At 51.2% G+C, this 22,853-nt stretch overlaps 1 protein-coding gene across 6 annotated transcripts in view; it reads left to right on the top strand.

The window, feature by feature from the left end:
• prr5 (proline rich 5) overlaps positions 1-21,800 on the top strand; it is a 34,261-nt gene extending 12,461 nt beyond the window's left edge. For 2 of the 6 annotated variants that reach the window (XM_031897861.1, XM_031897862.1), the window contains 9 exons: positions 240-345; positions 3,202-3,315; positions 8,082-8,162; positions 9,583-9,631; positions 12,493-12,550; positions 14,847-14,938; positions 15,507-15,647; positions 15,826-15,964; positions 21,156-21,800. In XM_031897861.1, the coding sequence (XP_031753721.1) occupies positions 3,212-3,315; positions 8,082-8,162; positions 9,583-9,631; positions 12,493-12,550; positions 14,847-14,938; positions 15,507-15,647; positions 15,826-15,964; positions 21,156-21,667 (1,176 nt within the window). In that variant the 5' untranslated portion in view covers positions 240-345; positions 3,202-3,211 and the 3' untranslated portion in view covers positions 21,668-21,800. 6 annotated transcript variants of the gene reach the window in all.
• Positions 21,801-22,853: the final 1,053 nt, after the last annotated feature.

The raw sequence follows: 22,853 nt of genomic DNA, 5'->3' as shown, positions 1-22,853 counted from the left end.
GTCACAGTGTAACCCCATATCATATATGCACATAATGTAACTGTATAATATATAGGCACAGATATACCCCCCATCTTTCCCCCAGCCCCCCCCCCCACTGTCACAGTGTAACCCCCATATCATATATGCACATAATGTAACTGTATAATATATAGAGAGATGTATATATATATATAATACAGAGATACTTTGGGAATCCAGTGGATTTACTAAGTGGAGTTATTGGTTTCCCTTTACAGAAACTTAATTGGAACAAATGTAAATCTCTGGGCCTCTTGGATCTGTACCTGGGGTCTCGCAATGAGCAACCCTGCCGTTTAATTTGCCATCCTGGTCCAACAGAAGGTGAGTATCCTATCTGATCCCCCCATTGTAAGCAGCAGTCCTGCCCTGCTTTATGGCTGAGATTCTAGCTATCTGTATAACAGAGCATTCTGTCACAGTGGCACAGATCCTATCTGATCCCCCCCATTGTAAGCAGCAGTCCTGCCCTGCTTTATGGCTGAGATTCTAGCTATCTGTATAACAGAGCATTCTGTCACAGTGGCACAGATCCTATCTGATCCCCCCATTGTAAGCAGCAGTCCTGCCCTGCTTTATGGCTGAGATTCTAGCTATCTGTATAACAGAGCATTCTGTCACAGTGGCACAGATCCTATCTGATCCCCCCCCATTGTAAGCAGCAGTCCTGCCCTGCTTTATGGCTGAGATTCTAGCTATCTGTATAACAGAGCATTCTGTCACAGTGGCACAGATCCTATCTGATCCCCCCCATTGTAAGCAGCAGTCCTGCCCTGCTTTATGGCTGAGATTCTAGCTATCTGTATAACAGAGCATTCTGTCACAGTGGCACAGATCCTATCTGATCCCCCCATTGTAAGCAGCAGTCCTGCCCTGCTTTATGGCTGAGATTCTAGCTATCTGTATAACAGAGCACTGTTATTGGCATTTCTTGGCTCCTCCCTCTCAGTGTTGGGGACACGCCCCTTACGCACACATTCCCAATGAGTGGAACCCATGCCGGCCCAGCCCTAACTCCCTGCAGCCTTTGAGATTCGGCATGTCCCCAGCGCACCAACCCGTATGGGGACACCTCGCCCCACCCTAAATACCACACACTCCCCGTTTGCTTTATTAACCCTTCAGTGGGAGACAGACCAGCAGAAAGATCACTTTGGTCTATGGCACAAGGATGTCAGGGGCTTCTGGGAGTTGTAGTTGCGCTGGAATTGCTTATCCGTGATTTGATAAACAAACTATCGATTGAAAGCGAGACCATGATGTCACTGATGCCTGTCATTCAAAGCTTTGCCTAGTTACTAGGGTAAATTGCTCCCTAGCAACCAGAGAGCTTACTCATAGATTTTATATCACTGTCTGCGCCATACTAACAGTTAATTTAAAGGCAAACTACTCCTTTATGAGGCGTGTCTGGGGGGGGGGGGATATCTTTTTGTTCTGCCAGCAGAGATTGAATCTATTGTGCCTGTGGGGCCCCTTTAGGGTGGTCTCGTCCCCTGTACAACCTGTAGCCACACCCCAGTGCCCCCCAGCTCCTCATTCCCATAATAGCCTCTGGTTAATGGGTCTTATCAGCAAGTCTGTTATCTGTTTGCAAAGGTCCCTATCCCATTCCCATCAGCCCCTGCCCCAGTGAGCTTACAATCTAAGGTCCCTATCCCATTCCCATCAGTCCCTGCCCCAGTGAGCTTACAATCTAAGGTCCCTATCCCATTCCCATCAGCCCCTGCCCCAGTGAGCTTACAATCTAAGGTCCCTATCCCATTCCCATCAGCCCCTGCCCCAGTGAGCTTACAATCTAAGGTCCCTATCCCATTCCCATCAGTCCCTGCCCCAGTGAGCTTACAATCTAAGGTCCCTATCCCATTCCCATCAGCCCCTGCCCCAGTGAGCTTACAATCTAAGGTCCCTATCCCATTCCCATCAGCCCCTGCCCCAGTGAGCTTACAATCTAAGGTCCCTATCCCATTCCCATCAGCCCCTGCCCCAGTGAGCTTACAATCTATGGTCCCTATCCCATTCCCATCAGCCCCTGCCCCAGTGAGCTTACAATCTAAGGCCCCTATCCCATTCCCATCAGCCCCTGCCCCAGTGAGCTTACAATCTAAGGTCCCTATCCCATTCCCATCAGTCCCTGCCCCAGTGAGCTTACAATCTAAGGTCCCTATCCCATTCCCATCAGTCCCTGCCCCAGTGAGCTTACAATCTAAGGTCCCTATCACATTCCCATCAGTCCCTGCCCCAGTGAGCTTACAATCTAAGGTCCCTATCACATTCCCATCAGTCCCTGCCCCAGTGAGCTTACAATCTAAGGTCCCTATCCCATTCCCATCAGCCCCAGTGAGATATTGGGGGTAGATATTGAGAGGTTATACACGTTGCCAGTCTCTATTGAGATGCAAATCCTTGGGGGGGGGGGAGATCAGACTAAGGGGGGGGGTTATTGGTGTCTATTGTCTGTTCCAGCCAATCACCATCCCCTTTGCATCCAACACCTCCCTCCAGCTTTTATCGTGATTTTCTTCTCTTCTTCTCTTTCCCCGTTTCTCCCCGTCTGTCTCGGTGCCATCCCCGCCTGTATCTGATGCCAAGAGAGGGCACGTCTGTGCCAGGGCGAGACCCCCGCGCTGTGTTGCAATGAGACGGCCCGGGCAGCGTTGTGCAACTCCTTAATGTTCTCTGTGTCTCTGAGCTTCCGCTTTCTCATTTCCACCTCCATAGAGAGAGAGAGAGAGAGAGAGAGAGACAGAGAGAGAGAGAGAGAGAGAGAGAGACAGAGAGAGACAGAGAGAGAGAGAGAGAGAGAGAGAGACAGAGAGAGAGAGAGAGAGAGAGAGAAAGAGAGTGAGAGACAGAGGGAGAGAGACAGAGAGAGAGAGACAGACAGAGAGAGAGACTAGAGAGTCATGCAGCGCTGTGTGACTGAAGACTCCAAGTGACAGCAGGAAGGAGGACGATTTGGGTTCTGTCTCTCTGCCCCCCCCCCCCCCGGGGGAATATTTGCCCCCGCCCTGGGTTTATGGCCGCTCTGATTAAAGTCTTGGCAACTTTTACTGCCCGCCCCCTCCCTTCGCTTTCTCTCTCTCTCTTTTTTTTTTTTTTCCTGTTCCCTGCGAGTCTCGGCGAGACATTACAGTCACAAATGCTCAGGCGAGCGCTCACCATGAGGACTCTCCGCAGGTCGAAATTCATGAGTTCACCCACCCTCAGCGACCTGGGCAAGCGAGAGCCGGCAGCGTTGGACGAGAGGGGCACTCAGCACCGGCGCGCGGGGGCCAACGCCACCTGGAACAGGTACGCTCTCTCCTACTCTATTCATGGTGTTCTGCCCCAGTGAGCTTACAATCTATGGTCCCTATCCCATTCCCATCAGCCCCTGCCCCAGTGAGCTTACACTCTAAGGTCCCTATCCCATTCCCATCAGCCCCTGCCCCAGTGAGCTTACAATCTAAGGTCCCTATCCCATTCCCATCAGCCCCTGCCCCAGTGAGCTTACAATCTAAGGTCCCTATCCCATTCCCATCAGCCCCTGCCCCAGTGAGCTTACAATCTAAGGTCCCTATCCCATTCCCATCAGCCCCTGCCCCAGTGAGCTTACAATCTAAGGTCCCTATCCCATTCCCATCAGTCCCTGCCCCAGTGAGCTTACAATCTAAGGTCCCTATCCCATTCCCATCAGTCCCTGCCCCAGTGAGCTTACAATCTAAGGTCCCTATCCCATTCCCATCAGTCCTGCCCCAGTGAGCTTACAATCTAAGGTCCCTATCCCATTCCCATCAGCCCCTGCCCCAGTGAGCTTACAATCTAAGGTCCCTATCCCATTCTAATCAGTCCCTGCCCCAGTGAGCTTACAATCTAAGGTCCCTATCCCATTCCCATCAGCCCCTGCCCCAGTGAGCTTACAATCTAAGGTCCCTATCCCATTCTAATCAGTCCCTGCCCCAGTGAGCTTACAATCTAAGGTCCCTATCCCATTCCCATCAGCCCCTGCCCCAGTGAGCTTACAATCTAGGTCCCCTATCCCATTCTAATCAGTCCCTGCCCCAGTGAGCTTACAATCTAAGGTCCCTATCCCATTCCCATCAGTCCCTGCCCCAGTGAGCTTACAATCTAAGGTCCCTATCCCATTCCCATCAGCCCCTGCCCCAGTGAGCTTACAATCTAAGGTCCCTATCCCATTCCCATCAGTCCCTGCCCCAGTGAGCTTACAATCTAAGGTCCCTATCCCATTCCCATCAGTCCCTGCCCCAGTGAGCTTACAATCTAAGGTCCCTATCCCATTCCCATCAGTCCCTGCCCCAGTGAGCTTACAATCTAAGGTCCCTATCCCATTCCCATCAGTCCCTGCCCCAGTGAGCTTACAATCTAAGGTCCCTATCCCATTCCCATCAGTCCCTGCCCCAGTGAGCTTACAATCTAAGGTCCCTATCCCATTCCCATCAGCCCCTGCCCCAGTGAGCTTACAATCTAAGGTCCCTATCCCATTCCCATCAGCCCCTGCCCCAGTGAGCTTACAATCTAAGGTCCCTATCCCACTCCCATCAGCCCCTGCCCCAGTGAGCTTACAATCTAAGGTCCCTATCCCATTCCCATCAGTCCCTGCCCCAGTGAGCTTACAATCTAAGGTCCCTATCCCATACCCATCAGTCCCTGCCCCAGTGAGCTTACAATCTAAGGTCCCTATCACATTCCCATCAGTCCCTGCCCCAGTGAGCTTACAATCTAAGGTCCCTATCCCATTCCCATCAGTCCCTGCCCCAGTGAGCTTACAATCTAAGGTCCCTATCCCATTCCCATCAGTCCCTGCCCCAGTGAGCTTACAATCTAAGGTCCCTATCCCATACCCATCAGTCCCTGCCCCAGTGAGCTTACAATCTAAGGTGCCTATCCCATTCCCATCAGTCCCTGCCCCAGTGAGCTTACAATCTAAGGTCCCTATCCCATTCCCATCAGCCCCTGCCCCAGTGAGCTTACAATCTAAGGTCCCTATCCCATTCCCATCAGTCCCTGCCCCAGTGAGCTTACAATCTAAGGTCCCTATCCCATTCCCATCAGTCCCTGCCCCAGTGAGCTTACAATTAAGTTAACCTGCCTGTATGTATTTAGGGTGTGGGACAGAGACTAGTGGATTAGTTTCCCTTGAATGGGGCTGCGGGGCAGGGAGCGCAGTACAACCTGCCTTTCCACTCATGCCCCTATGAGGAAGGGAAGGGGCTGATTGGATCTGGGAGAGAGGAATGTTCTAACAGGTGTAACCTGTCTCCCAGCTCCATTCTGTACTTCTGGGTCGGAGTCACAACTAGGGGTTAATGGGCCCCACAGAAATCATTTTCGGGCTAATTATTATAAATGTACATTGATAGTGCTTATAAGTTGGGCCCCCTACACCTCCTGGGCCCCCTCAGCTGTCACATGGTCTGATTCATCTGTAGCCACGCCCCTCCCTACAGCAGGTAGATCTGTAGCCACGCCCCTCCCTACAGCAGGTAGATCTGTGCCAGCGCCCTCTCACCTGGGAACCTTTCATCCACTCACCTGTGCAGCTTTATCTGCTGTATTTATGGCTGCAATCACAGTCCCAGGGTCAAACCATGTGGGGAAGGGGTGTTCCAACTGTGACATCGGGGGGGGGGGGGTTGTGGCAAAGTCTGTATAGTTACTGGGGTATTGCTTGGCTGGAATGCTCATAGCCTGTACAGAGAGATACCATAAAACTATGGCACATAGGGATTCCCCTGTACTAAGCACAATTCAGCAGGAACAGCCCCCTAAGTTTGCCCATAGCCTGTACAGAGAGATGCCATAAAACTATGGCACATAGGGATTCCCCTGTACTAAGCACAATTCAGCAGGAACAGCCCCCTAAGTTTGCCCATAGCCTGTACAGAGAGATACCATAAAACTATGGCACATAGGGATTCCCCTGTACTAAGCACAATTCAGCAGGAACAGCCCCCTAAGTTTGCCCATAGCCTGTACAGAGAGATACCATAAAACTATGGCACATAGGGATTCCCCTGTACTAAGCACAATTCAGCAGGAACAGCCCCCTAAGTTTGCTCATAGCCTGTACAGAGAGATGCCATAAAACTATGGCACATAGGGATTCCCCTGTACTAAGCACAATTCAGCAGGAACAGCCCCCTAAGTTTGCTCATAGCCTGTACAGAGAGATACCATAAAACTATGGCACATAGGGATTCCCCTGTACTAAGCACAATTCAGCAGGAACAGCCCCCTAAGTTTGCCCATAGCCTGTACAGAGAGATACCATAAAACTATGGCACATAGGGATTCCCCTGTACTAAGCACAATTCAGCAGGAACAGCCCCCTAAGTTTGCTCATAGCCTGTACAGAGAGATACCATAAAACTATGGCACATAGGGATTCCCCTGTACTAAGCACAATTCAGCAGGAACAGCCCCCTAAGTTTGCCCATAGCCTGTACAGAGAGATATGAGTTTCTGGGGGGCTCAGGCAGAATAAAGAGGGGTGAGATTTGGGGTCATTGTTCCCAGTTGTAGACAAAGGGTCAAAATGGAAGGCAGAATCACATGAGAGTCTTGGCTCTTGATTGGCTAATACAGACGTGGGAGGGCCCAGGGATTGGACTGGGAAGGAGCCGGTACCCTAATCCTGCCATGTACTGAGCCCAGAGGAATGCCACACTAAGCCCCTGATTAAGGATTTAGGGGCTAATCCATGTGTATTCAGCGGGGGGGTTCTAAGACAGTTGCCCAGCCTCACACAGAGATTGCCACATGGACTACTGAGCTCCCTGGGGCCCATACGCCCAATGCTATCATGTTTCCCCTGCAGCTGTTTAATCTCTCTCTGCCCCCACCCCCAGCAGTACTGTAATGGCCCAGACCATGTGACTCCAGAGGGGTGTCTGGTAAAGACCTTAGCACCCCCCTACTACCATTCCCCCCCCCCCCCAGCAGTACTGTAATGGCCCAGACCATGTGACTCCAGAGGGGTGTCTGGTAAAGACCTTAGCACCCCCCTACTACCATTCCCCCCCCCCCCCCAGCAGTACTGTAATGGCCCAGACCATGTGACTCCAGAGGGGTGTCTGGTAAAGACCTTAGCACCCCCTACTACCATTCCCCCCCCCCCCAGCAGTACTGTAATGGCCCAGACCATGTGACTCCAGAGGGGTGTCTGGTAAAGACCTTAGCACCCCCCTACTACCATTCCCCCCCCCCCAGCAGTACTGTAATGGCCCAGACCATGTGACTCCAGAGGGGTGTCTGGTAAAGACCTTAGCACCCCCCTACTACCATTCCCCCCCCCCCCAGCAGTACTGTAATGGCCCAGACCATGTGACTCCAGAGGGGTGTCTGGTAAAGACCTTAGCACCCCCCTACTACCATTCCCCCCCCCCCCAGCAGTACTGTAATGGCCCAGACCATGTGACTCCAGAGGGGTGTCTGGTAAAGACCTTAGCACCCCCCTACTACCATTCCCCCCCCCCCCAGCTGCTCCATGTTTAATTCATTTATTTGCCAATGTTATTGCTAGTGGAGGGCGCACTTTCCCTTTAATGTGTATTATTGTGCCCCCCCCCAGCCTTACTGCCCCTTTACTGGACTGTGGGGCCCCGTAACGTAGAAAGTCTGGGGTTCCAATAAGTCATTTGTATATTCAATGGATTTTTCCTTGAAGGGGGGCCCCTTTGGTGCTTTTGGGGCCCCAGGGCGAGTCCTATCAGCAGCTGTTACATTGGCTCCTATGGTACAAACTCCCAGTTGTCTGGGTGGATCCCACAGCTGCTTGGCTCCCTGTATGTATGTGACCCCCCCCCCCGTTAGGGCTCAGTGGTACGGCCTGCACCCACACAATCTCCCCCCTCCCACTGTGGGTTCTGCACCCCAAACCCCCGACATTCCGGCTCCGAGTACTCCCCAGACTCTATTTAGAGAAGACTTTAACTATTAAAGGGAATATAAACCCAAACACTCAAACAAAGCAGCTGAGTCCGGGTAGCTCCGCCCCCTCCTTATCCAGTTTGCTGTTTGTAGCTGCGTCCAATAAAGTTCATTATTTTCTATTCCAGCATCCAGAATGGAGTAATCTCCGTATTTCAGAAGAAAGGGTTGGCCGACCACGAGCTCTTCAGCCTCAATGAAGGAGTCCGGTGAGTCTGGGCCTTTTATAGTCTGACTACAGCTCCCAGCATCCCCTGCGACACCTACCTGCTGGGATTGGTTCTATATGTGCCCCTCACCTTCCCCTCTGTCTGGGCAGGGTCCCTCTGTGTCTCCCCATTCTGTATGTGCCCCTCACCTTCCCCTCTGTCTGGGCAGGGTCCCACTGTGTCTCCCCATTCTGTATGTGCCCCTCACCTTCCCCTCTGTCTGGGCAGGGTCCCTCTGTGTCTCCCCATTCTGTATGTGCCCCTCACCCCCCTCTGTCTGGGCAGGGTCCCTCTGTGTCCCCCCCATTCTGTATGTGCCCCTCACCTTCCCCTCTGTCTGGGAAGGGTCCCTTTGTGTCTCCCCATTCTGTATGTGCCCCTCACCTTCCCCTCTGTCTGGGCAGGGTCCCTCTGTGTCTCCCCATTCTGTATGTGCCCCTCACCTTCCCCTCTGTCTGGGCAGGGTCCCTCTGTGTCCCCCCCATTCTGTATGTGCCCCTCACCTTCCCCTCTGTCTGGGAAGGGTCCCTTTGTGTCTCCCCATTCTGTATGTGCCCCTCACCTTCCCCTCTGTCTGGGCAGGGTCCCTCTGTGTCCCCCCCATTCTGTATGTGCCCCTCACCATCCCCTCTGTCTGGGCAGGGTCCCTCTGTGTCTCCCCATTCTGTATGTGCCCCTCACCTTCCCCTCTGTCTGGGCAGGGTCCCTCTGTGTCTCCCCATTCTGTATGTGCCCCTCACCTTCCCCTCTGTCTGGGCAGGGTCCCTCTGTGTCTCCCCATTCTGTATGTGCCCCTCACCTTCCCCTCTGTCTGGGCAGGGTCCCTCTGTGTCTCCCCATTCTGTATGTGCCCCCCCCCCCCCTCTGTCTGGGCAGGGTCCCTCTGTGTCTCCCCATTCTGTATGTGCCCCTCACCTTCCCCTCTGTCTGGGCAGGGTCCCTCTGTGTCTCCCCATTCTGTATGTGCCCCTCACCTTCCCCTCTGTCTGGGCAGGGTCCCTCTGTGGCTCCCCATTCTGTATGTGCCCCTCACCTTCCCCTCTGTCTGGGCAGGGTCCCTCTGTGTCTCCCCATTCTGTATGTGCCCCCCCCCCTCTGTCTGGGCAGGGTCCCTCTGTGGTTTCCTTGTTGCTATGAGCCCCTTCCCGTATAGAGACCAAGGCCTGACTGTCAATGCTACACACACGGCTTCTTTACTGAGTGGGAGCTGACAGTTTGGGTTCTCACTGCCAGTAACCACACGCTGACAGCGGCGCCTCTTCTCCCCGTGCAGCCGGGGGGCCCCGGAAGCCTCACTCTCAGCCGCAAGTGTAGGCGAAATAAATGTCTCGTGTCTATTGGCTGGGACTTTAAAGGGGAACTTCACCCCCCCCCCCCGGGCAGCAGTAGGACTGTAACTCCCTGTCCCCTTGTGTCACAGGCAACTGCTGAAAACTGAACTGGGCTCATTTTTTACAGAATATCTTCAGGTAAGTGCCCCCCGGGGGCAACTGTCACTGTGTCTGTCCCTTTCCCTTCCCTGCACTGCTGGTTCTGACTCCTGATACAACTCCCCAATATCCATTCATTCCTCATTCTCACTGGGTTTATAGTTATGTGTAACTGTCACTGTGTCTGTCCCTTTCCCTTCCCTGCACTGCTGGTTCTGACTCCTGATACAACTCCCCAATATCCATTCATTCCTCATTCTCACTGGGTTTATAGTTATGTGTAACTGTCACTGTGTCTGTCCCTTTCCCTTCCCTGCACTGCTGGTTCTGACTCCTGATACAACTCCCCAATATCCATTCATCCCTCATTCTCACTGGGTTTATAGTTATGTGTAACTGTCACTGTGCCTGTCCCTTTCCCTTCCCTGCACTGCTGGTTCTGACTCCTGATACAACTCCCCAATATCCATTCATTCCTCATTCTCACTGGGTTTATAGTTATGTGTAACTGTCACTGTGTCTGTCCCTTTCCCTTCCCTGCACTGCTGGTTCTGACTCCTGATACAACTCCCCAATACCCATTCATTCCTCATTCTCACTGGGTTTATAGTTATGTGTAACTGTCACTGTGTCTGTCCCTTTCCCTTCCCTGCACTGCTGGTTCTGACTCCTGATACAACTCCCCAATATCCATTCATTCCTCATTCTCACTGGTTTATAGTTATGTGTAACTGTCACTGTGTCTGTCCCTTTCCCTTCCCTGCACTGCTGGTTCTGACTCCTGATACAACTCCCCAATATCCATTCATCCCTCATTCTCACTGGGTTTATAGTTATGTGTAACTGTCACTGTGTCTGTCCCTTTCCCTTCCCTGCACTGCTGGTTCTGACTCCTGATACAACTCCCCAATATCCATTCATCCCTCATTCTCACTGGGTTTATAGTTATGTGTAACTGTCACTGTGTCTGTCCCTTTCCCTTCCCTGCACTGCTGGTTCTGACTCCTGATACAACTCCCCAATATCCATTCATCCCTCATTCTCACTGGGTTTATAGTTATGTGTAACTGTCACTGTGCCTGTCCCTTTCCCTTCCCTGCACTGCTGGTTCTGACTCCTGATACAACTCCCCAATACCCATTCATTCCTCATTCTCACTGGGTTTATAGTTATGTGTAACTGTCACTGTGTCTGTCCCTTTCCCTTCCCTGCACTGCTGGTTCTGACTCCTGATACAACTCCCCAATACCCATTCATCCCTCATTCTCACTGGGTTTATAGTTATGTGTAACTGTCACTGTGTCTGTCCCTTTCCCTTCCCTGCACTGCTGGTTCTGACTCCTGATACAACTCCCCAATATCCATTCATCCCTCATTCTCACTGGGTTTATAGTTATGTGTAACTGTCACTGTGTCTGTCCCTTTCCCTTCCCTGCACTGCTGGTTCTGACTCCTGATACAACTCCCCAATATCCATTCATCCCTCATTCTCACTGGGTTTATAGTTATGTGTAACTGTCACTGTGTCTGTCCCTTTCCCTTCCCTGCACTGCTGGTTCTGACTCCTGATACAACTCCCCAATACCCATTCATTCCTCATTCTCACTGGGTTTATAGTTATGTGTAACTGTCACTGTGTCTGTCCCTTTCCCTTCCCTGCACTGCTGGTTCTGACTCCTGATACAACTCCCCAATACCCATTCATTCCTCATTCTCACTGGGTTTATAGTTATGTGTAACTGTCACTGTGTCTGTCCCTTTCCCTTCCCTGCACTGCTGGTTCTGACTCCTGATACAACTCCCCAATACCCATTCATTCCTCATTCTCACTGGGTTTATAGTTATGTGTAACTGTCACTGTGTCTGTCCCTTTCCCTTCCCTGCACTGCTGGTTCTGACTCCTGATACAACTCCCCAATACCCATTCATTCCTCATTCTCACTGGGTTTATAGTTATGTGTAACTGTCACTGTGTCTGTCCCTTTCCCTTCCCTGCACTGCTGGTTCTGACTCCTGATACAACTCCCCAATACCCATTCATTCCTCATTCTCACTGGGTTTATAGTTATGTGTAACTGTCACTGTGTCTGTCCCTTTCCCTTCCCTGCACTGCTGGTTCTGACTCCTGATACAACTCCCCAATACCCATTCATTCCTCATTCTCACTGGGTTTATAGTTATGTGTAACTGTCACTGTGTCTGTCCCTTTCCCTTCCCTGCACTGCTGGTTCTGACTCCTGATACAACTCCCCAATACCCATTCATTCCTCATTCTCACTGGGTTTATAGTTATGTGTAACTGTCACTGTGTCTGTCCCTTTCCCTTCCCTGCACTGCTGGTTCTGACTCCTGATACAACTCCCCAATACCCATTCATTCCTCATTCTCACTGGGTTTATAGTTATGTGTAACTGTCACTGTGTCTGTCCCTTTCCCTTCCCTGCACTGCTGGTTCTGACTCCTGATACAACTCCCCAATACCCATTCATTCCTCATTCTCACTGGGTTTATAGTTATGTGTAACTGTCACTGTGTCTGTCCCTTTCCCTTCCCTGCACTGCTGGTTCTGACTCCTGATACAACTCCCCAATATCCATTCATCCCTCATTCTCACTGGGTTTATAGTTATGTGTAACTGTCACTGTGTCTGTCCCTTTCCCTTCCCTGCACTGCTGGTTCTGACTCCTGATACAACTCCCCAATACCCATTCATTCCTCATTCTCACTGGGTTTATAGTTATGTGTAACTGTCACTGTGTCTGTCCCTTTCCCTTCCCTGCACTGCTGGTTCTGACTCCTGATACAACTCCCCAATACCCATTCATTCCTCATTTTCACTGGGTTCAACTTTTTTCTGTTTTTATTTAAATCTTAAAACTGCCCCAATCTCTTTGTTTCAGAACCAGTTACTTACCAAGGGGATGGTGATACTAAGGGACAAGATTCGCTTTTATGAAGGTATAAATTGCTATTAAAATGGCCTATAATGCCTGTTTTTTAAACATTTAAGGGCGTTAGTTCCCCTTTAAGTTAACCGTTCGTACGCTATAGAATGATGCCAATGGATATGACTGTGGGTTTCCTGTGCCGGGGGCTATAAATGTAGCTGCATTCTGCTTCCCTACATGGATATTATGGACAGGCTGTATTTGGGGGGGCTGCTATTAGGAGGTACTGTTGCTGTGGCAACCATGGCAGGGGGGGCCCCAAGATGGATTTGCAGAAGGGACAGCGCTTGTGGGTGGAGTCTTGCTTTAACTGGGGAGGAGCCAGTGTGGATCGGGGGCTTAACTATACACATGATGGGCATTGGGGCCCCATTTTATTTATTAGAGTTCCAGAGGTCCCCCCCCATCCAACTGCACCTGCAGAGACCCCCTGCCCCCCCATGGGGGGTCCCTGATTCCCATACTGGGGGGGTTCAAAGGTTTCACATTGAGTCGGGACGTGGAGGCCGCAATGTTACATTCCGTGACTTCCCACTGGGATCAGCGGCCGGAAAAAGGGACAATATTGTTCCTTCCAGACAAAGGCGCCTGTGTGAGGCGAGGGGGCCCCCCTGCTGTATTAGGGGCTGCACTCCATACGCGCACACAGGGGCATTTGTCCCACTCCCAGGAGTCAGAACCAGCAGTGCAGGAAAGGGACAGACACAGTGACAGTTACACATAACTATAAACCCAGTGAGAATGAGGAATGAATGGATATTGGGGAGTTGTATCAGGAGTCAGAACCAGCAGTGCAGGGAAGGGAAAGGGACAGACACAGTGACAGTTACACATAACTATAAACCCAGTGAGAATGAGGGATGAATGGATATTGGGGAGTTGTATCAGGAGTCAGAACCAGCAGTGCAGGGAAGGGAAAGGGACAGACACAGTGACAGTTACACATAACTATAAACCCAGTGAGAATGAGGAATGAATGGATATTGGGGAGTTGTATCAGGAGTCAGAACCAGCAGTGCAGGGAAGGGAAAGGGACAGACACAGTGACAGTTACACATAACTATAAACCCAGTGAGAATGAGGAATGAATGGGTATTGGGGAGTTGTATCAGGAGTCAGAACCAGCAGTGCAGGGAAGGGAAAGGGACAGACACAGTGACAGTTACACATAACTATAAACCCAGTGAGAATGAGGGATGAATGGGTATTGGGGAGTTGTATCAGGAGTCAGAACCAGCAGTGCAGGGAAGGGAAAGGGACAGACACAGTGACAGTTACACATAACTATAAACCCAGTGAGAATGAGGAATGAATGGGTATTGGGGAGTTGTATCAGGAGTCGGAACCAGCAGTGCAGGGAAGGGAAAGGGACAGACACAGTGACAGTTACACATAACTATAAACCCAGTGAGAATGAGGAATGAATGGATATTGGGGAGTTGTATCAGGAGTCAGAACCAGCAGTGCAGGGAAGGGAAAGGGACAGACACAGTGACAGTTACACATAACTATAAACCCAGTGAGAATGAGGGATGAATGGGTATTGGGCAGTTGTATCAGGAGTCAGAACCAGCAGTGCAGGGAAGGGAAAGGGACAGACACAGTGACAGTTACACATAACTATAAACCCAGTGAGAATGAGGAATGAATGGATATTGGGGAGTTGTATCAGGAGTCAGAACCAGCAGTGCAGGGAAGGGAAAGGGACAGACACAGTGACAGTTACACATAACTATAAACCCAGTGAGAATGAGGGATGAATGGGTATTGGGGAGTTGTATCAGGAGTCAGAACCAGCAGTGCAGGGAAGGGAAAGGGACAGACACAGTGACAGTTACACATAACTATAAACCCAGTGAGAATGAGGAATGAATGGATATTGGGGAGTTGTATCAGGAGTCAGAACCAGCAGTGCAGGGAAGGGAAAGGGACAGACACAGTGACAGTTACACATAACTATAAACCCAGTGAGAATGAGGAATGAATGGGTATTGGGGAGTTGTATCAGGAGTCAGAACCAGCAGTGCAGGGAAGGGAAAGGGACAGACACAGTGACAGTTACACATAACTATAAACCCAGTGAGAATGAGGGATGAATGGGTATTGGGGAGTTGTATCAGGAGTCAGAACCAGCAGTGCAGGGAAGGGAAAGGGACAGACACAGTGACAGTTACACATAACTATAAACCCAGTGAGAATGAGGGATGAATGGGTATTGGGGAGTTGTATCAGGAGTCAGAACCAGCAGTGCAGGGAAGGGAAATGGACAGACACAATATATATTATTGTTGCCTTTATTGTTCCAGGGCAGAAGCTTCTGGATTCATTAGCGGAAACGTGGGATTTCTTCTTCAGTGACATTCTGCCAATGCTCCAAGCCATCTTCTACCCCGTGCAGGTAACTTGCTCCTCCCCTAAAGACCCCATTTATCCCCCCCCCCCCCCAAGCATGAGGGATCAGTGCATTTATTTATATTACATGTTGTGATTATCCATATGTGTAGCACAAATGGGATGGTGGCGCTGTCCCATTGCAATTCTATGGGAGATTTGATAGTGGTGAGATGCGGTACTGCAACATATAATCTACATTGAAATTGAACTTTTCCCAAAAAAAAACCTTATTTTAACCTCCTCGGCAGCAGTTTTATTGGAGGAGGAACAGGTCGGCTGTGATTGGTGGAGCCGTGTCCTAAAAGCATTGCTGAAAGGATCCCTTGTCTGGTAACCCCTAGCAACCAATAAGATCTTTGTTTTACTGAATGCTGCCTTCTGATTGGCTGCCATCAGTTCCTAGTGCTGGCAGACTAAATGCAGCCTGCTGATTGGTTGCCGGGGGTTTACTAGTGGATACACATTTCCTCCCTTATATAAGTAGGGAAATCCCATTGGTCCAGTCTATTGCAGTATGGCAGCTCTGGTTCAGCCAATCCCTGACTCCTATTCTTGTCTGTGCCCTGATACAGGGGAAGGAGCCCTCCATCCGCCAGCTGGCCCTCCTGCACTTCCGCAACATAATTACCCTCAACCTTAAACTGGACGATGCCTTATCCCGGCCCCGGGCCCGAGTCCCGCCCTCCATCATTCAGATGCTGCTCATATTGCAGGTAAGGGGGTCAGTTTGCACCATTAATATCAATGTAATAATAAGGGGCCCCTCTGGTATCGGTACAGCTGCCTGCTGCAGACCGTAGTGGCTCCTAAGGAGCCCTGCGAGGCCTGATTCTCGCTGACCAATCACAGTCACTGGTTCAGTTGACCAATCACGTGATGCTTTTGTTGCAGGGAGTCCACGAATCCAAAGGGGTCACGGAGGAATATCTGAATCTGGAGTCGCTCATACAGAAGGTGGTGTCGCCCTACCTGGGCACCTACGGGCTCTACTCCAACGAGGGGCCCTTCTCTCACTCCACCTGCATCTTAGGTATGAACTACAGCTCCCAGCATTCCCTCCAGTGTGCCCCATGTTTCCCAGCATGCCTCCTGTCTCTATATAGCACAGTACACACTAATATATTATTATTATTATTATTATTAACATTTGTTTATAAAGCACCAACATATCCCGCAGCGCTGTACAATAAGTTGGTTACATACATTGGACATACAGAGTAACATATAAAGCAATCAGTAACCGATACAAGAGGGGAAGGGAGCCCTGCCCCAAAGAGCTTACAATCTACAAGGAGTAACATATAAAGCAATCAGTAACCGATACAGGAGGGGAAGAGAGCCCTGCCCAAAAGAGCTTACACTCTACAAGGAGTAACATATAAAGCAATCAGTAACCGATACAGGAGGGGAAGGGAGCCCTGCCCCAAAGAGCTTACACTCTACAAGGAGTAACATATAAAGCAATCAGTAACCGATACAGGAGGGGAAGGGAGCCCTGCCCAAAAGAGCTTACACTCTACAAGGAGTAACATATAAAGCAATCAGTAACCGATACAGGAGGGGAAGGGAGCCCTGCCCAAAAGAGCTTACACTCTACAAGGAGTAACATATAAAGCAATCAGTAACCGATACAGGAGGGGAAGGGAGCCCTGCCCAAAAGAGCTTACACTCTACAAGGAGTAACATATAAAGCAATCAGTAACCGATACAGGAGGGGAAGGGAGCCCTGCCAAAAGAGCTTACACTCTACAAGGAGTAACATATAAAGCAATCAGTAACCGATACAGGAGGGGAAGAGAGCCCTGCCCAAAAGAGCTTACACTCTACAAGGAGTAACATATAAAGCAATCAGTAACCGATACAGGAGGGGAAGGGAGCCCTGCCCAAAAGAGCTTACACTCTACAAGGAGTAACATATAAAGCAATCAGTAACCGATACAGGAGGGGAAGGGAGCCCTGCCCAAAAGAGCTTACACTCTACAAGGAGTAACATATAAAGCAATCAATAACCGATACAAGAGGGGAAGGGAGCCCTGCCCAAAAGAGCTTACACTCTACAAGGAGTAACATATAAAGCAATCAGTAACCGATACAGGAGGGGAAGGGAGCCCTGCCCAAAAGAGCTTACACTCTACAAGGAGTAACATATAAAGCAATCAGTAACTGATACAGGAGGGGAAGAGAGCCCTGCCCAAAAGAGCTTACACTCTACAAGATATATATAACATCTCTGTGTCATACTTACCCTTGTAGTTGTGAATGTTAAACCCGCCCTGTACAGAAACACTGAGATTTCCTAGAGATTCTTGACTTGTATTTTATGGTGTGGATCTGGCGCCACCTAGTGCGTTTGTAGTGTAACTGCAGAGAGGAGCAGCTCAGCATGATGCGAACCAACCAGAATCTTTCTTTTTTTTACTACATAAACTTTTTTTTAATGAATAAAAGCAGAAAATAGAACAAAAGTTGGGTTTGGGTGGGGGGCTCAGTATCACCAGCTCTAGTCGCCTCTCCCAGCACTTACCGAGGTACAGAGCTCTGATTCTCTGTACTTCCTGCTCCTGGGCTGCTCTCTTTCCCATGGTCAGGCAGGAACCTCCCCCTGGGTAAGTGAATCCAATCTCCCCCCAGTACTTACCCAGGTACAGAGCTCTGATTCTCTGTACTTCCTGCTCCTGGGCTGCTCTCTTTCCCATGGTCAGGCAGGAACCTCCCCCTGGGTAAGTGAATCCAATCTCCCCCCAGTACTTACCCAGGTACAGAGCTCTGATTCTCTGTACTTCCTGCTCCTGGGCTGCTCTCTTTCCCATGGTCAGACAGGAACCTCCCCCTGGGTAAGTGAATCCAATCTCCCCCAGTACTTACCCAGGTACAGAGCTCTGATTCTCTGTACTTCCTGCTCCTGGGCTGCTCTCCTTCCCATGGTCAGACAGGAACCTCCCCCTGGGTAAGTGAATCCAATCTCCCCCCAGTACTTACCCAGGTACAGAGCTCTGATTCTCTGTACTTCCTGCTCCTGGGCTGCTCTCCTTCCCATGGTCAGACAGGAACCTCCCCCTGGGTAAGTGAATCCAATCTCCCCCCAGTACTTACCCAGGTACAGAGCTCTGATTCTCTGTACTTCCTGCTCCTGGGCTGCTCTCCTTCCCATGGTCAGACAGGAACCTCCCCCTGGGTAAGTGAATCCAATCTCCCCCCAGTACTTACCCAGGTACAGAGCTCTGATTCTCTGTACTTCCTGCTCCTGGGCTGCTCTCCTTCCCATGGTCAGACAGGAACCTCCCCCTGGGTAAGTGAATCCAATCTCCCCCCAGTACTTACCCAGGTACAGAGCTCTGATTCTCTGTACTTCCTGCTCCTGGGCTGCTCTCCTTCCATGGTCAGACAGGAACCTCCCCCTGGGTAAGTGAATCCAATCTCCCCCAGTACTTACCCAGGTACAGAGCTCTGATTCTCTGTACTTCCTGCTCCTGGGCTGCTCTCTTTCCCATGGTCAGGCAGGAACCTTCCCCTGGGTAAGTGAATCCAATCTCCCCCCAGTACTTACCCAGGTACAGAGCTCTGATTCTCTGTACTTCCTGCTCCTGGGCTGCTCTCTTTCCCATGGTCAGGCAGGAACCTCCCCCTGGGTAAGTGAATCCAATCTCCCCCCAGTACTTACCCAGGTACAGAGCTCTGATTCTCTGTACTTCCTGCTCCTGGGCTGCTCTCTTTCCCATGGTCAGGCAGGAACCTCCCCCTGGGTAAGTGAATCCAACCTCCCCCCAGTACTTACCCAGGTACAGAGCTCTGATTCTCTGTACTTCCTGCTCCTGGGCTGCTCTCTTTCCCATGGTCAGGCAGGAACCCCCCCCCCTGGGTAAGTGAATCCAATCTCCCCCCAGTACTTACCCAGGTACAGAGCTCTGATTCTCTGTACTTCCTGCTCCTGGGCTGCTCTCTTTCCCATGGTCAGGCAGGAACCTCCCCCTGGGTAAGTGAATCCAATCTCCCCCCAGTACTTACCCAGGTACAGAGCTCTGATTCTCTGTACTTCCTGCTCCTGGGCTGCTCTCTTTCCCATGGTCAGGCAGGAACCCCCCCCCCGGGTAAGTGAATCCAATCTCCCCCCAGTACTTACCCAGGTACAGAGCTCTGATTCTCTGTACTTCCTGCTCCTGGGCTGCTCTCTTTCCCATGGTCAGGCAGGAACCCCCCCCCGGGTAAGTGAATCCAATCTCCCCCCAGTACTTACCCAGGTACAGAGCTCTGATTCTCTGTACTTCCTGCTCCTGGGCTGCTCTCTTTCCCATGGTCAGGCAGGAACCCCCCCCCGGGTAAGTGAATCCAATCTCCCCCCAGTACTTACCCAGGTACAGAACTCTGATTCTCTGTACTTCCTGCTCCTGGGCTGCTCTCTTTCCCATGGTCAGGCAGGAACCCCCCCCCGGGTAAGTGAATCCAATCTCCCCCCAGTACTTACCCAGGTACAGAGCTCTGATTCTCTGTACTTCCTGCTCCTGGGCTGCTCTCTTTCCCATGGTCAGGCAGGAACCTCCCCCTGGGTAAGTGAATCCAATCTCCCCCCAGTACTTACCCAGGTACAGAGCTCTGATTCTCTGTACTTCCTGCTCCTGGGCTGCTCTCTTTCCCATGGTCAGGCAGGAACCTCCCCCTGGGTAAGTGAATCCAATCTCCCGCCAGTACTTACCCAGGTACAGAGCTCTGATTCTCTGTACTTCCTGCTCCTGGGCTGCTCTCTTTCCCATGGTCAGGCAGGAACCCCCCCCCCTGGGTAAGTGAATCCAATCTCCCCCAGTACTTACCCAGGTACAGAGCTCTGATTCTCTGTACTTCCTGCTCCTGGGCTGCTCTCTTTCCCATGGTCAGGCAGGAACCCCCCCTGGGTAAGTGAATCCAATCTCCCCCCAGTACTTACCCAGGTACAGAGCTCTGATTCTCTGTACTTCCTGCTCCTGGGCTGCTCTCTTTCCATGGTCAGGCAGGAACCTCCCCCTGGGTAAGTGAATCCAATCTCCCCCCAGTACTTACCCAGGTACAGAGCTCTGATTCTCTGTACTTCCTGCTCCTGGGCTGCTCTCTTTCCCATGGTCAGGCAGGAACCCCCCCCCCGGGTAAGTGAATCCAATCTCCCCCCAGTACTTACCCAGGTACAGAGCTCTGATTCTCTGTACTTCCTGCTCCTGGGCTGCTCTCTTTCCCATGGTCAGGCAGGAACCCCCCTGGGTAAGTGAATCCAATCTCCCCCCAGTACTTACCCAGGTACAGAGCTCTGATTCTCTGTACTTCCTGCTCCTGGGCTGCTCTCTTTCCCATGGTCAGGCAGGAACCTCCCCCTGGGTAAGTGAATCCAATCTCCCCCCAGTACTTACCCAGGTACAGAGCTCTGATTCTCTGTACTTCCTGCTCCTGGGCTGCTCTCTTTCCCATGGTCAGGCAGGAACCCCCCCCCCCCCCGGGTAAGTGAATCCAATCTCCCCCCAGTACTTACCCAGGTACAGAGCTCTGATTCTCTGTACTTCCTGCTCCTGGGCTGCTCTCTTTCCCATGGTCAGGCAGGAACCTCCCCCTGGGTAAGTGAATCCAATCTCCCCCCAGTACTTACCCAGGTACAGAGCTCTGATTCTCTGTACTTCCTGCTCCTGGGCTGCTCTCTTTCCCATGGTCAGGCAGGAACCTCCCCCTGGGTAAGTGAATCCAATCTCCCCCCAGTACTTACCCAGGTACAGAGCTCTGATTCTCTGTACTTCCTGCTCCTGGGCTGCTCTCTTTCCCATGGTCAGGCAGGAACCCCCCCCTGGGTAAGTGAATCCAATCTCCCCCCAGTACTTACCCAGGTACAGAGCTCTGATTCTCTGTACTTCCTGCTCCTGGGCTGCTCTCTTTCCCATGGTCAGGCAGGAACCTCCCCCTGGGTAAGTGAATCCAATCTCCCCCCAGTACTTACCCAGGTACAGAGCTCTGATTCTCTGTACTTCCTGCTCCTGGGCTGCTCTCTTTCCCATGGTCAGGCAGGAACCTCCCCCTGGGTAAGTGAATCCAATCTCCCCCAGTACTTACCCAGGTACAGAGCTCTGATTCTCTGTACTTCCTGCTCCTGGGCTGCTCTCTTTCCCATGGTCAGGCAGGAACCTCCCCCTGGGTAAGTGAATCCAATCCCCCCCCAGTACTTACCCAGGTACAGAGCTCTGTGATTGGCTAATACTCCTTGTGTCCCACAGAGAAGCGAATGTTCCGGCGCTGCCCCAAATCGGGGGAGATCATCACCAAGAACCCGGTGGTCCGGTCCAAGAGCTACAATAACCCGCTGCTGACGCCGGTGGCCGAGTACGAGATGGAGAACATGGCGCCCGGGGGCGGGGGGATCCGGAGACACTCGGTGTCGGACGTGACCTCACTCGCGGAACTGCCCGGATACTCCGGTCTCAGCACCGTCCTCGACTGCAGCTCCAAACTGTCTGTGATTGGACCCCCCGGGGAGGGGGAGGGGCCCCCCACAACCAATGGGCAGTTCCCCCACCCCCGTAACCTTAGCGACAGCCAGCAGGGACTGTACCAAAGATCCCCGGACTCCCCGCGACTCCCCGCACCCTCCTCCAGCCCCGAGACAATAGTCGATCAGATCTTGGAATCCATCGATTCGGACTCGGAAGGGATTTTTATTGATTTTGGGCGGAACTGCTCCAAATCCCCAGGATTCTCCGTGGATCTCGGGCGGCAAAGCCTCGTATGAACCTCGTGGCACCGGGACTTGGCTTCTTCACTTTCTCTTTTTTTACTTTGCCTTTAATCCGGATTGTGTTCTGCAGAACCTTCTCCTGTGACTGGGTCATGGAATATCCCATAATAAATCTCAACTACCGGAATTCATTTGTATTTATAAACCTGAGCATGGGGCACAATTCAGCAGGAACAGCCCCCTAAGTTTGCTCATAGCCTGTACAGAGAGATACCATAAAACTATGGCACATAGGGATTCCCCTGTACTAAGCACAATTCAGCAGGAACAGCCCCCTAAGTTTGCTCATAGCCTGTACAGAGAGATACCATAAAACTATGGCACATAGGGATTCCCCTGTACTAAGCACAATTCAGCAGGAACAGCCCCCTAAGTTTGCCCATAGCCTGTACAGAGAGATACCATAAAACTATGGCACATAGGGATTCCCCTGTACTAAGCACAATTCAGCAGGAACAGCCCCCTAAGTTTGCCCATAGCCTGTAGAGAGAGATACCATAAAACTATGGCACATAGGGATTCCCCTGTACTAAGCACAATTCAGCAGGAACAGCCCCCTAAGTTTGCCCATAGCCTGTAGAGAGAGATACCATAAAACTATGGCACATAGGGATTCCCCTGTACTAAGCACAATTCAGCAGGAACAGCCCCCTAAGTTTGCTCATAGCCTGTACAGAGAGATACCATAAAACTATGGCACATAGGGATTCCCCTGTACTAAGCACAATTCAGCAGGAACAGCCCCCTAAGTTTGCCCATAGCCTGTACAGAGAGATACCATAAAACTATGGCACATAGGGATTCCCCTGTACTAAGCACAATTCAGCAGGAACAGCCCCCTAAGTTTGCCCATAGCCTGTACAGAGAGACCATAAAACTATGGCACATAGGGATTCCCCTGTACTAAGCACAATTCAGCAGGAACAGCCCCCTAAGTTTGCCCATAGCCTGTAGAGAGAGATACCATAAAACTATGGCACATAGGGATTCCCCTGTACTAAGCACAATTCAGCAGGAACAGCCCCCTAAGTTTGCTCATAGCCTGTACAGAGAGATACCATAAAACTATGGCACATAGGGATTCCCCTGTACTAAGCACAATTCAGCAGGAACAGCCCCCTAAGTTTGCCCATAGCCTGTACAGAGAGATACCATAAAACTATGGCACATAGGGATTCCC

The sequence above is a fragment of the Xenopus tropicalis genome, chromosome 3, assembly GCF_000004195.4.
Source record: "Xenopus tropicalis strain Nigerian chromosome 3, UCB_Xtro_10.0, whole genome shotgun sequence".
In the NCBI taxonomy this organism is placed as follows: Eukaryota; Metazoa; Chordata; class Amphibia; order Anura; family Pipidae; genus Xenopus; species Xenopus tropicalis.
Note: the sequence above shows the minus strand (reverse complement) of the source record. Positions and strands in the feature narration are given on the sequence as shown.